Below are 15,398 nucleotides of genomic sequence, written 5' to 3'. Positions count from 1 at the left end.
ATATTTTAAAGAATTTAGTTAGTCATGTAATGATTAGAACTATTCTAGACCATAGGGTTCTGTGTCCTTTACTATTAGCAAGTTCTTTCACATCAACAAAGGTTGAAATAATCTTAAGTTTTATGATATTTCTTAAGATAGTCAAATAGATAACTGTTAATTGCAACAATCAATTGCACTGAGTGCATTTTCACACACACACACAGCAAACAGTTGTTCACACCAAATGACAAAAACAAGAAGAAAAATCAAAACTTACCAATTCATAGTTTCCATAATATAATGCCTCACTCAAAATTTTGAAATCCTTTAATGGAATCGATACTTTTACAAACAAATCTGACTTTTGTGTACAAAAGGCTTGGAGTCATTACATAAAGTATACTACATTTTGTGAAGATGCACACACAGCATTAACATTTAAATACTTAACATGTGCAAGTGTGTATACAAACAAGTGTACTTCATATTGAGCCTGTGGCAAAAGGGTTAACAACTCTGCTGTCTCAAATAAAACATCTTGGATTTTATGTACTTGGAAAATGATTACTTTAGCTACCTTCACATGACATTTTGCTAAGTGAATACCCTATTAACAGTGGAGCAAGTTTCCATGAGATTTTCCATTGGATCATGGATAAGGCAAAAATGGAATAAATCCACTGTATCACTTCAAATAACATAACAATCTTAGAATAATTCTTTCATGTATTTTCTCAAACTAAATTTAAGCTGTGGTATTCACAAGGTGCATTAGAAATCTCTTGGGTTATACTGGAGAATTCACACCTGCACACCTTGATTTTGACTGTATATGTTGTACCATTGTCATAACCTCACCTCTATAATTTTGAATTTACAGTACTAGCTCATTAAGCAATGAAATAATGTGTTCAGTCAATTCCTTTCTGGTTGTGTTTTTGATAAACAGAAAAACCACAAAATATTCAATAATTTTCATCTCTTTCTTTGTCATGTATATAAACCTTAGAGCAAGTGGCATTTGTTCCTGGGCAGTTAGCAAGATCAAAATATTTATGTTGCACTAGTTTAAACCTGAAGCAGTATTGCTCATTATTTTGAATAAGTTAGGACTAATGTCTGATAACACTATGTAACACAAATTTTGTTCCTGTATAGTATGTGTTATTTCTTAATTGCTTATGTTGTAAAAGTACAGAAAATGATCATTATTCCCCTCAATCTTTGCTTTTGTGGCCTGGATAAAGAAACTGACAAATTAACCTATTTTATATGTAAAAAACAGGCAAATTTGCACATTTTCATTTACATAAGGTCTGAATAAAACAACATATGAATCAAGATTTACACGTATTTATACTAAAGCTATACAAAAATGTTTAGAAGTGAGCAGTTTTTCGAAATTTGCGATCTAATATAAATCACTTTTACATATCAGCCCCTAAATATAGTCTCCCATCATGTTTTCATTATACGCTCTATTTAAGTAAGTCTACTACACATGTAACTTATTCAACCCATTTATTGATACTTTATTTACCAATACATAGAAACTTATCACTTTTGCCACTTGCAAAAGTTACCATTTAGTTTCTTTTTCTTTGCATATCCACAATACCTGTCTTTTCCTGTTTTAGCTGGGATGTAAAAGTTGTTTATAAACAACTGAAAAATGATATTCGGTCAACCTTTCTAAAATGATGAGAAAATCAAATGAAGTAACTTTCTGCCACTATTTATATCTTATCAGCTTTTATTGAAATAGATTAGGTTTTTAAAGTTTCAAATAGTTCATTTAAATTAATTAATTTACATTTTAAGTTACACGTGTAAGACAGGACACACCAGTAAGATATGGAATACGTAGAGCATAGCTCACCATGTGGACACTGAGTGTAATGTTTTTATACGTAGAGCACAGCTCACCATGTGGACACTGAGTGTAATGTTTTTATACGTAGAGCATAGCTCACCATGTGGACACTGAGTGTAATGTTTTTATACGTAGAGCATAGCTCACCATGTGGACACTGAGTGTAATGTTTTTATACGTAGAGCATAGCTCACCATGTGGACACTGAGTGTAATGTTTTTATACATAGAGCATAGCTCACCATGTGGACACTGAGTGTAATGTTTTTATACGTAGAGCATAGCTCACCATGTGGACACTGAGTGTAATGTTTTTATACGTAGAGTATAGCTCACCATGTGGACACTGAGTGTAATGTTTTTATACGTAGAGTATAGCTCACCATGTGGACACTGAGTGTAATGTTTTTATACGTAGAGCACAGCTCACCATGTGGACACTGAGTGTAATGTTTTTATACGTAGAGCATAGCTCACCATGTGGACACTGAGTGTAATGTTTTTATACGTAGAGCATAGCTCACCATGTGGACACTGAGTGTAATGTTTTTATACGTAGAGCATAGCTCACCATGTGGACACTGAGTGTAATGTTTTTATACGTAGAGCATAGCTCACCATGTGGACACTGAGTGTAATGTTTTTATACGTAGAGTATAGCTCACCATGTGGACACTGAGTGTAATGTTTTTATACATAGAGCATAGCTCACCATGTGGACACTGAGTGTAATGTTTTTATACGTAGAGCATAGCTCACCATGTGGACACTGAGTGTAATGTTTTTATACGTAGAGCATAGCTCACCATGTGGACACTGAGTGTAATGTTTTTTATACGTGAGAGCATAGCTCACCATGTGGACACTGAGTGTAATGTTTTTATACGTAGAGTATAGCTCACCATGTGGACACTGAGTGTAATGTTTTTATACGTAGAGCACAGCTCACCATGTGGACACTGAGTGTAATGTTTTTATACGTAGAGCATAGCTCACCATGTGGACACTGAGTGTAATGTTTCTGTTTGATTTGAAGATTTTTGTGATAATAGATCATGATTAGGAACAGTTATGGATTTATAAGTATACTCAATTCAAATCTCAAACCTACTTTAAACCAACAACATCAGGGATACTCTCTTCTCAAACTTTATTATTTTCCAATGCTAGTAATATATTTCTTAAACCTCCTCTTACAAGATTAGCTATTCTCATTCAGTGCTGTCCTCTGTATGTAAATTTTTTCATTACACATGCCACAAGCCTTGCACTACTACCCTTATTGAAATTAGTGTATTATAATTGTCTCTCATGTAAATTATCAAGTGTCATCCTTCCACCAATAGTAGGTAACATGCTCACATGACACATGTGACTCCCTCTACACTCCTCTATTGAACCTTCACTTCGAAGTTTGGCAGAAAGTGTGAGCACTAGAAAAGTGAGGAGGTAGAAACCTATTAAAATTGTGTATTTTTATTTCATGTCAACTATGTGGCTCAAATATGAATCTATTTTTCAAATTCTGGATTTGGTTGTTAGTTTTGAACTAAAGAATGTTTTATTTTTATTACAATAATTTGTTTTAATGGCTCTAAACTTCAATAGATGTGCTGGAAAAGTTTCACATCAGAGAGTTTAATACACACACACACCACAAAACTATTTATCTATACATGTATTATAATATTTCAGTTGTTTTTATTTTTGTATTTAATAATAACTGAATTGCTAAATTACAGTGGTACGATAAAAATGTTAATTGAAATTTGAAAAATTGCTGCTTACTGTATAACAAATTGTATTAAACCAACTCAATTTAATTAGTATATACACCTCTTGCAAATGTAATAAACAATTTTTTTTTATGATTAAACCTTTTTCTTGCATGAGAAGAATTGTTTGTTTGGTGTTTGTTAAGTTATTTTGCTTGTTCCCTGAACGTGTGAGTTTTTGTAACATTCAGTGCCAGGTGGTCCACCAACTTCAGTCGCAGCAGAAGCTCTTGATGCATCATCAATTAAAGTATTGTGGAAGGTAATTATTGTTCAGAGTATTTCATGAGTTCTGTTTACCCTTGTTTCTGTTCAGCTTTGCTGTTGAATTTTAAGCCATGTCTGTGAAAGCTAATATGTAAAAGTTCCTAATCTAAATGTTTAACACTGAGGTGTGCTGGAAAGTCTATTAAAATAATCTTTAAGAATACATAAAATAAACTGTGAAACTTAAATTCACCCTGTTGCTACATAGAATATTATGTATTAAAGTTTTAATTTTCATTAATATTACACTCCAATGTTTATTTAACCTTTCTCAGTTGGTATATATTTATATATCATGTAGTCTTCCATACTTAAGAAAATTTTAGATACCACAGAACATTTAGGTAGAATTACAAAAAAGCATGTTGTTAAAATTGTCTCATCAATATGTGGTTAAGGTTCACAACTGTGAAATAGATTTTGTTTTTCTTGCTCTAGCCTCCTCTGAAGATTCTTCAGAATGGTAGAATCAAGGGTTATTATATAGGATATAGAGTACATAATTCAACAGATTTATACCACTACAAAAACCTAGAGGGCAGTAGAGAGGAATGTGTTTTGTCTAACCTGCAGAAGTTTACCGGATACAGTGTTTTGGTCCAAGCTTACAACTCTATGGGAGCAGGGCCTAGATCTGATGAGATTTTAGTGTTAACTAAAGAAGATGGTAACATTGCTTTACATTTTTTAAATTAATTTTCTTAGGAAAGATTACTAGATTAACAAGTGAAACAGAAAGAATTTGGTTTCTGTTTAACGTGTTGTGGTTATGTCTAGTTTTCACACATATTCTGTTTTTAAATGTGAGGAAAACCTTTTTGCACTAGAATTATTTTGTGGTATAAATAAAAAAAATATTAAAATATTAGAAGTATGTCAGAAAGAAGGTAATGTATTTTTACAGGTAACTGGTAGTTCATAGTCAATTTCATACTAAACTACTTACATGTTACAGCATTTCTATGTGTATATATGTATATTTATTTATAGATTATAGTTAACTTAGCTACAGCCAGTTTCATACTTTCATCACAGAGAACCAGTATTTCATAGTGTTTCCATATTTATAGTCATTTGTTAATTTATCTATTTAATATTATTCAACTCTCTTTCTCTCCCCACACATATATATATATAAGGAAATATAAACAATAGCTTGCTTCATTGTTTAAATTTAGCCAAAAGTGTTAACAGAATTAAATTTATTAGAATGTATTTATATCAATTCCAGTGATAAATAGAAATTTAAACATGCAAAATAAACATAAAAAACTAAACCAGTAACATCTACTGAAATACATAAAATAACAAAAGGATTTTTTTCTTAATCAAAATGAAGGGTGGGTGGTTTTAACGGCAAAATTATTTTTAAAAAATGTCAAAGAAAGTGTGGTAGTTCTCTGTCAACTTTTTATTATGTATTTTGGAACAGTCATTGGACAAATTTGAAAAAAAATTCATTCTCTCTCATACAGTAACAGAAATATATCACCAATCTAAGAAACAATGTATTTTCTCTTCTTTACTTCTGCCACATTTTCCAACACTGTCACTTTTGATACACCATGTCTTAAATTCAAACTTTCACAGAATTTCATTTGTTTGTCAAGAACAAAATCAGTCGGAAATACAAACTATTGTGACATTTATAACAAATTATGAATTCATGTTTTAAAGAGGAATATTTGCTTGCATGGTATGATTAAACATGTCATTTTTTGTATATTACATTGTCACATTAACTACATAACATATATAAAACTACACGTGGATCTCAGCAGCTGCATAACTTAGCTTTGTTTCAAGACGAGGCTACAAATCGGCTTCTTCCAAAATGGTAGCCAATGGCAACATATTCTGTCATCAGGTACACTAGGATTTGGAAGAAAACAATGACATTATATGGACAAATCTTTGTGTACCACATGTTTGAAAAAAAGAAGTGATATTTATAAAGAAACATTGTTTATGTGAAAAAACTCTTATGTTATATAAAGAGTCCAGCTATTTAAGGTGGAGGTATCAGACACTCAAACCAAGTTATGTGAAACAATTGGGGTGTAGTTGGCCTATGTCAAGTAAAGTGGCTCAACTGTAAATAATTAACATAATAATCATTTCTTACACATAAATAATTATAGTTAGATACATTCATAAATGTAAATATGTAAAATAGTGTTTGTGTATTTGATAATATTCTGTATTAAACATGAAATTAAGAAATGTTTTATGTCTTTAAAAACGAAATATATTCACTGCTCTCTATGATATACTTTATTAAAGAATACATATTTTTTGATAGCAATAAATTGTAAATTCTCTCGTACCTACTGTTTTATAATTAGTTGGTACTTATCCTAAAAATTGATGTGATATATACTTGTCAATAAAGATAATAAATGAAGCAATTTGTTTATTTTATAAATTGTATTAAGTTTATGTTTTAAAAATTTCTAGCCAATAAATGTTCATTTACATAAATCTAACCTTTAGTTCCAGACAAACCTCCTACTCGTGTTATTTGTTCTGCTTTGACTTCTCAGAGTTTGCATGTAGAATGGACACCTCCATCTCCAAAGTCCATAAACGGGATATTACAGGGATTTCATGTAACCTACAGACCAGTTTTCAGGAGTAAAAGTAAGTTTTTAACTTAAGTTTTATTTCATCATTGTTGATGTTTGTGTTTTTCGATAGAATTTAGTAAAACCTTATACATGATTGTGTTATTTTAAGGTCATAAATCTGATTAATGAATTCAGTGGAACATTAGATGGTTTTGAAAAAGTTGTATTTAATACATTTATAGGTACTGAACAGTAATATTTTGCTGAAAACTCCATGCATGTGCTTTCAGTTGGAGTTATAAGTGTCAGTTCTGGTATTTGGTTAACTTTAGCTGTATGTTAGTTGACAGGTGCTGTTGACTAATTATCCTTCCTCTAGTCAACAGTTATATGCATCCATATATTTTATAAAACTGGATTATTTTAGTGCTATGAGCACATTAATATATCAATTGGTGTTTTACTATTCTCAGAAGGTTTTCAGATGTGTAATATATTATATATATGTTTAAGTATTTTGTGTCTGTTTCTTTATCTCTCTTTTTTTAATAACATGTTTTCCATTCATGTTAAAAAGTGCTTTCTTTGACACACGTTTCTCAATATATTTGCATACTCATGAACAGATTGCTTCTAAAGACTATTTCGATTTAGATGATAGGTGTTGGAACTACCAACACTTAAAAATGTCAGTGTCTTCATTTTTAGTGATAGCTGTCACGTGCAAAACTTTAATTGTGAGTCAGTCCAAATAATTTCTGTTCCTCAGACAAATCTCAATGTTAGAAAGTAACTTAATGTTTAAAATTTTAACTTAATTTTTGAAACTGTGAACGTATTAATAGTTTCATATTAGATGTTTATGAATGTTTAAGTTTTAGTTAAAGAAGCAAAGGTACTCATTTTTAGAGAACAAAAACAATAACAGTAAATGAAACCAACTCTCAGAAGTCTTGTTATATTGGACATACTAGTTTCAACACATTCATATGTTCTATTCAGACTCATGTTATGTTCTGACAGGAATACTGGTCAGTAGTGTCTCTATGACCTCAGAATTTTGAACTTCCATAAGGTCATGAGATCAAGAAGTTATTTATCTTGAAGTAAACTTTTGAGGTGTTGTAATTTTGATTAGGCAACCTTTGACAATTCTTTCTTTTTATTTAGTTTGGAATTAAATTTGTGTTTATGTCCAATCCATCTGATGGCCAGAATCTCTCACATGAAGAAAAATTGCATTGTTTTTGTTTCCCTATCTAATGTCTTTCTCTGTCATAGCTTTTGACACAGGATAGGCTTGGCATAATACAGATACCTTGGTTTTTATCCTCAGGTAGTATTGTGTTGGAAGTGATCTCTAATTGTATTTAGAAATTTGTATACATGTTCTGATGTTATCTTTCGTAAGTATTTTCTATAGGGACTCAATGTTGTTGTTGTTGTTATTCAGAAGTGCTTTTATATTATTGTTGTTTGGACTTTGTAATTCACACAGAATTCCATAAAAGAACTGATTAACAGCATAATTTTACCTGTGCTGTAAGAATGTCTACCAAATTAAATGGAAAACCCAACTTAATATTCAATTAATTTACAGATATATATTTATACAAATTTAATATTTTAATCCATAAATTCCTCTTTTTTAAACATGTAACATTTACATATTTATATGTACTTGTACATCTGTGAATGAATACAAGTCACTATTATCAAATTCAAATAACTTGTAACAGGTCTGGCTGGATGTAAATTAGAATAGTTTTTATACGTTATCATAATTTCATTATATTTGTATCAAAATAAGGTTAAAAGGAAGTGTGTGTGATTAATATAAATCACTTCATTAAAACATAATCAGAATAAGGCTGTTTTGAAAAACGTTTAACTGTGTTACATAAAGTAGGTTTTATAAAAACAAGAACATAGTATTTTAAATTATAAGAAATGATTAACAATATATGGTTCTATTATTTCCTTTTAAGCTATTTTCATCTATTTTCTGTTCATAAATCTTTACAGTTACATAATCATAGATTATTAACTATTTTTGAAGTAACCCCTCTAATTTACTATTAAATGTATTAAATTGTGTTTCATGTAAAACAATGTTATTGTAACACACAAAACTACATTGTGTAATGTTACAGACAATTATTTAATACTCATTATGTTGTTATAAGTAAAAACATTAAAAATTTAATTCATCTCGAATTATTAATGTTATCTTTGTAGTTATATTGCTGTTTCAGGTGATGCAGAAAGTCGCAGAGTTGGAAATGAAAATTTAACCACCAACTTAGCTGGGTTGGAAATCTTCACAAACTATAGTGTTCAAGTGGCAGCATGTTCAAGAGTTGGAGATGGTGTTTTCAGCGATCCTGTTTATTGTAGGACACTTGAAGGAGGTACGAAATAAATTTTAGAAGTTAGAGTAATGCCGATTACTGAGTAATTCTTTCAGAATTTATACTGTAAGATAAAATAACTTTTGTATTAGAATTAATGAAGTGTTTCTAAACATACAATGTAATTTTTAAGGAATTGTTGATCTCAAATTACGGTATATCTTGAGTATTGTGATTATTTTCTTAATTAAAGAAAATAACTTTTATCTTTTTAAGAAATGTTTTTAATCTATTTCAGTTCCAGGGGAACCAGCAAACATTAAAGTTTCTATCATGGCTCAAAATGCCATTCTGGTTAGTTGGAAGCCACCTTTAAAACCAAATGGTGATATTACAAAGTATACGGCATATAAACGAACAAAAATCAAAGGAAAACAGGTAATGTTTACTGTTGCTTACATGAATGTTTCCTGCACACTTGAACTTTGTTTCAACTCATTACAAAATTAAAAGGAAAGGCTAAACTCTTAAACTGTCATCTAGCAGTCTTTCTCAGAAAGAACAATTCCTGAGATGATGAATTATATGTAAAGTAAGACAGGTGAATTGAAGGTAAAGACATCTAGTTTATAGCAAATGGATGTTGTAGTACATGTGTTTTGCTCAATTTTTCAGTAAAATGAAATACAAAAGTTATTGCCCATGTGTAAGCATGGGTATAATTTCACTAAGGACAAATTAGGATTATTGAACATATTTGTAAAGTAACTTTCAGAGAGGAAGTATTTGGTGACAAATTATTATCCTTTAAGAATTGATAAGTACATTCTGTTCCTGATTAAATACAGATTTGTAGAATATCCATGGATCTTAAAATGCACTACATTCCATTAAACAATTTGTTGTTATTATTTCATAAATAAAATAGTATGTCTCTTTTGAAAAATGTTGCTTTGAATTGCTTTAAATCAATGGACAGATATTAATTTTGTTTGAGGTTGAGTAGGAAAACTCCTATAAATTTGTGATGAACTCTGTTACCCCCCAGTGACATAGCCGTATGCCTGCAGACGTGAGATTCTAGAAACTGGGTTTCTATACCCTTGATGGGCAGAGCACAGATAGCTCATTGTGTAGCATTGTGTATAATTATGAACAAACAAACTAATCTTTTTGAGACTGTAAAATTGTACCTCCATATCATTATCAACGTTTCAAATGAGTGAACAGGTGTTAGTTTTTTATAAATGTATTTTAGAAATCACTATACATGTAGCATAACAGAAATATCTGTGCCTGTAGATATTTGTTTTACTTCAAGATACAAATTTCATTAGAAATAATAATTTAAACAATATATAACTACAAATGTTTTATATTTATAGTGATATGTCAGATAATGACGCAACAATACACCTAGTTTCAATAAGAGATTTCTGTATTCGTACATTAATTTGATTGTAACAGAACTAGTAACAAATCTTCTATTTCTCATGTTATTTTTGTAAATATTCCATTCATATTATCCCCTTATATTAGTTATTAAAATATTTCACCAACCCTTGTTAACAGTATTTGTAACTGGGTTCAGATTTTTTATTTTATTTTTGAAAATAAGAGAAATCTATTGAGTCACTAATTTTACGAATAGATACAACTAATAGAAAACATTCTGTTAAACATATTTTCATCTTTGTTTATTGAATGGTGAGTATTGGTGTTATTGTGCTGTGGTTTAATTTACCTATTTTTATAAATTGATTTGAGATGATATAGTAAAATTTTTCATTACAGAATGTATCTAAAGCTGTTTTGCCAGCAAACCAGTTGACATTTGAAGCCAGAGACCTAGTACTTGGAGAACACTATGAATTCTGGGTAACAGCCTCAACAAGTGTGGGTGAAGGTGCAACAACTCCAGTTATTGTACAGACTCCAGATCGTAGAGGTGAGATTGAAGTTTGATAATTGGACTTGTTTTAGAACACAAATAGAATATTTGTGTTCTATACATTAATGTACAAAACTTATAAAAAGGTATTTTCTTTTAGGTTAATTTATTGTGAAGATTAATCTATCTAGCTACGTAAATTGGTGCATTTATTAGTCATATTAGTCTGTGTTTTCACATTGGAATGTCATGAAAAGAAACAAAATTTTAAAATGTACCAGAATGAAACTCTTCAAATGGTTAGATGGTATATCCTGTTGGATTTAAGATGTAGTTCTGAAATTAATATCTGTGTTTTATCTCTAAAAATTCTATTTGTATTATTGTATTAGGTTATGTAGGTATGTGAAAGTGGTTTTATATAAAACTATAAAAAATTGTAGTTTATCTCTAGAAAGTGGAGTATTTTCTTAAAAATTATACATGAAGGATTTTTACTTGTAGGATTATAATAAATTTCATATTAATGTATATCAGTTTTTAAGCTATAAATTAATATTGACAATATTATAAAGTGTTATACCTATTATGGTCTGTAGGTTGAAAATGCACTGATTACACAAAAACAATAAAATGTTAAAATTTTCGAATCCACTCACTTTAACTTAACTAACACTGAAAAGTTTTTTAGTGTGTCTACAAATGATCTAAACGTCTAATGAAGGACTAATTGGAGAGAATCCTTTTCTCTTAAAAATAACAATTACTTAATTTATTTCTATAAAGTTTATTTGAAGTTCTTAATGTAATATAAAATTACAAACTTAGAGCAAACTTCCACTGACTTAGTGAAATATTGCCTGATCATATGAAAACCATCAAGCTTTTATAAATCCAACAAAGTTTAAATCAGATAATTTTAAAATACAATACAGTTTAAAGTGAATTTTAATTAATGTATTTCCTTTTCAATAACCCAAAGTATGTTATCATACCAAGAAACTGAACTAAGATGTTGATAACTGCTGGTATTTCTACAAACTTATCTGAACGTTATTGGGATTCTTCCACAGCACCAGCAAGAATAGCTTCTTTTGGTGATCAAATTACAATTCAACAGCAACAAGATATAGAACTACCTTGTAGGGCAGTTGGTCTTCCAACCCCATTTAGAGAATGGAGATACAGGTATCACTATCAGTGTTCATAGTTTTTAGGCCTAATGAGTGGAAACTTGTTGATAAACGTTTGATACAAATCAAGTAAAATATTTCATTAAAATGTATACTTTATTATCTCTCTCCTTCTTAGTTCATGTTTTATTCAATCTTTTAAAACTAAACAGATCCTTATATAGTAATTTTATTTAAAGGAAGAAGTATGAACATATATTTGTTTAATTAAGTTTTAGAAATTTTCGATCCTTATAAAAATAATATAGTAGAATTCAAGACAGTATTTCTTTTTACAGATTAGTCTTTTATTTGATATAACGTATTTCATTTTATAGTTAATTTAAATCTTCAAGATAAATGGTAAATTGTAATTGTAGAAATAATTAAACAGCTTACACGTGTTACTTATACATGCATTACTTGTACTACCATTGGAATTTAAGAATCATTTGTAGTTGATTTTAAGCCCTTTTTAGTGATTTCTATTACAAGATTTAAGTTTGTAGATGCTTTAAAATATTTCTTTTACAATTAGGAAAGGAAAAAAAAAATTTGTTCAGATATATATGTAATTAACATAATATTTTATTGTATAAGTTTAACAAAAATGTGTTAGTTATTAAAACATTCTTGTTACTTTGTTGTAATGATGAGGTTGTAGCTGTTAGATACTTGATTAAATGTATGTGTGATCACAAATATCTGATTATTAATTAGTTACTTCTGGTTGTTTATATATTACTAAATTCTAATTAATTTATGTTGTGTATTTGGACTTTTAATTTGCTGTTCTCTTCAGTTAGGCCTTGCAAAGTACCATACAAGGTTGCAGGATTTGATGCTTGGTTTTGTTATTTGAATAGCAGGTGTTATTCACTTTTCAAGTATTTGAATTAACTTACTATTTGAACGTTTTCACGTGAAGTACTCAGGTTTTTCTCTCTTGTGTGCTCGGTAGACTAACTGTGTTATTAATTAGGTGGATATAGGTTACTTCTTTCCTACCTTTCTTTTTCTTGTGTATAGCTGGTATCACATTATTTTAATATTATTCCATGCTTCTGTGACATGAAAAACCTGTTACAGATAGATCAATACTACAGAGTATTCTCTGTGTTATACAAAATAAAATTAGTCACTAATTAGTAATTAGACTTTAGTAGATGATTGTATGGGTTACTTGCCATGAAAGTAATCCTAGTTAAATATTGAATGAAAATCTTAGTACCATTTAAAGTAGTGAGCTGTGGGTAATGTCTTATATTTATTATTGTTTTGCAGAGGTCAGCTCGTAAACAAAACTAATAGACTAGAGGTCTTTCCTACTGGAACTTTGAGAATTGAGAGTGTAAGGTTTGAAGATTCTGGAAATTATTCCTGCAGTGTGTGGAATATATATGGGTCAGATGAGATTATATATTTGGTAAATGTAGAAGGTAAAGTAATACTTTAGTTATTATATGTATGTGTCTGTATAAATATGAGTATTAGAAAGAAATATTGTTAAATAAGAAAAAGAAATCATGTAGATTTGGCTACTGAACTTGAAACCAGAACCAAACAAGATAGAGATGGAAGTGGACACATCACTTGATTTGTTAAGAATAACGTAGTGGACTAAGCCGTCAAAATTTTACATATAGAAAAGAATTACTACATCACTGGCTTTTGCTCTTTTGTCAAAAGCTTGGTGTTTGAATAGAATCTCAGCTTTCATTAAATACATTTCTATATATATTTCACTGTGACGTAAGAGACATTTCAAAGGAAAGACACAATTATCTCTCACTGCGACGTCGCGTATTAAACTTTGTAAGACGTAGTTAAAATTTGTCTTAAAACATACCAATGAGTAAATTTATTTTATTTAATACTACACTGAGAAGTAATGAAATACTGAAAGGTTAACTGCATAAGTAATCAATAGCTACTCTGAACACTAAATTAGTGTAAATACATGTACTTTTAAAAATGAAAAATCTCTGAAAAGTATCACATTGTATCAGGATAGAAATGGTTTACACATTGATCCCTTGACACATAAAGAATTGTTTGTTTGTTTTTTTTAATTTTGTGCAAAGCTACACAAGGGCTATCTGCTCCTAATTTAGCAGTGTTAGACTAGAGGGAAGGTAGCTAGTCATAGCCACCCACTTTTGGACTACTCTTTTATCAACTAATAGTGGGATTGAACATTACATTAAATGCCCCCATGGATGAAAGGATGAGCATGTTTGGTGTGAGGGGGATTTAAACTTGCGACTCTAAGATTACAAGCCTAGCACCCTAACCACCTGACTATGCTGAACCACCATCATAAAGGAGAATAATCGACAAGAAATTATTTTGTTATAATTATCTTATAGGAATTTGCTGAATAGTGAAATTGCAGAGTGCAATTGATTTATCAACCATATATAACAAATTTTGAAATTATATCTGTAAATGGTCAAACAGTCTTTTTCAAATGTTTTTGTAATTATATGACATTACGAAAAGTATTTCACCTACCAAAACTTGTTTACATAGTTTGGATGTTGAAAGAAGACAAAATTTAATTCTTACCTATCAGTTAGAAAAACCGGTATACATCAGATCACAAGAGAATCTGCATCTTCAGCTTGTTCTGCCACCTAGTGAGTATTATATATAACGTCTCCATTACGTCTTCAAAACGTGGTACCTGTGATCAACTAGAAACATATATGCCATGTAATGAAAATAATGTAACAGAAGCACCAGATTACGACCATAAGGTGATGTCACAGTATCATCTTTGGTGGGTTTATTCTGCATGTCATATCGAGATGACTTAGTCTGCTATGTGGTCATTAGCTAGATCACTTCAATCCCTGTCTTGTTTGGTGCCTTTTTAACATTAATAAACAACCATATTTAGCTTTTTTTATTTAGTAACAAATATTTTTCCTAATACTTTGTTTACTGTTTTTATAAAATGACATGCGTTTTGTACTAAGTTATATAGTGTATTCTAAGGCTTTATACATTTTACATATAAGAATATTAAGATAGGTAGTTAAATATTGTGAAGACAATTTGGCTTTATCAGATTACAGTGAAAATACAGTTACTACTAGAATTGGGGAGGCATTAGGCCTGTTGAAGAAAGGCGATCATGAACGAAAATAAGAAGTTTTGGTCTTGGCTGTTTGCCATTTCTCGACATTGGGACACTCTGGATAGCTGAAAAGCGGCATATGTCTGGAGACAGAGCTACTATTTGAGGTGGATCTTCATATCTTAACCTCTAATAACCCATAGAGAAGAACATCCAGATGACTTTTGTTTTACTTTAATATTGACCTTCATGGCATCCCTACATTTAGACTTGATTGAAACAATTCCAGAAGTAATAGAACCTGATCAGAATTTTCCAGTAAAAATATATTAGTGGACCTAGTAGAGAAAGCTTGCAAATGTCATTTACTTTCCTTCGTTACTGTTTATTTCTTGGTTTGATTTCTTCAACTTTTCATTAACTTATTCAGTCACCAATG

General features: G+C 30.1%; 1 protein-coding gene across 2 annotated transcripts in view; it reads left to right on the top strand.

Annotated features, from left to right (window-relative positions):
• The window catches only part of LOC143231662 (cell adhesion molecule Dscam1-like), a 147,875-nt gene that overhangs the window by 101,324 nt on the left and 31,153 nt on the right, over nt 1-15,398 (top strand). For both annotated transcript variants that reach the window (XM_076466234.1, XM_076466235.1), the window contains 8 exons: nt 3,821-3,891; nt 4,335-4,563; nt 6,390-6,536; nt 8,719-8,874; nt 9,113-9,252; nt 10,609-10,762; nt 11,779-11,893; nt 13,162-13,316. In XM_076466234.1, coding sequence (XP_076322349.1) covers nt 3,821-3,891; nt 4,335-4,563; nt 6,390-6,536; nt 8,719-8,874; nt 9,113-9,252; nt 10,609-10,762; nt 11,779-11,893; nt 13,162-13,316 — 1,167 coding nt within the window. The remainder of the gene's footprint in view (nt 1-3,820; nt 3,892-4,334; nt 4,564-6,389; nt 6,537-8,718; nt 8,875-9,112; nt 9,253-10,608; nt 10,763-11,778; nt 11,894-13,161; nt 13,317-15,398) is intronic.

This window comes from Tachypleus tridentatus, chromosome 11 (assembly GCF_004210375.1).
Source record: "Tachypleus tridentatus isolate NWPU-2018 chromosome 11, ASM421037v1, whole genome shotgun sequence".
Classification (NCBI taxonomy): Eukaryota; Metazoa; Arthropoda; class Merostomata; order Xiphosura; family Limulidae; genus Tachypleus; species Tachypleus tridentatus.
Note: the sequence above shows the minus strand (reverse complement) of the source record. Positions and strands in the feature narration are given on the sequence as shown.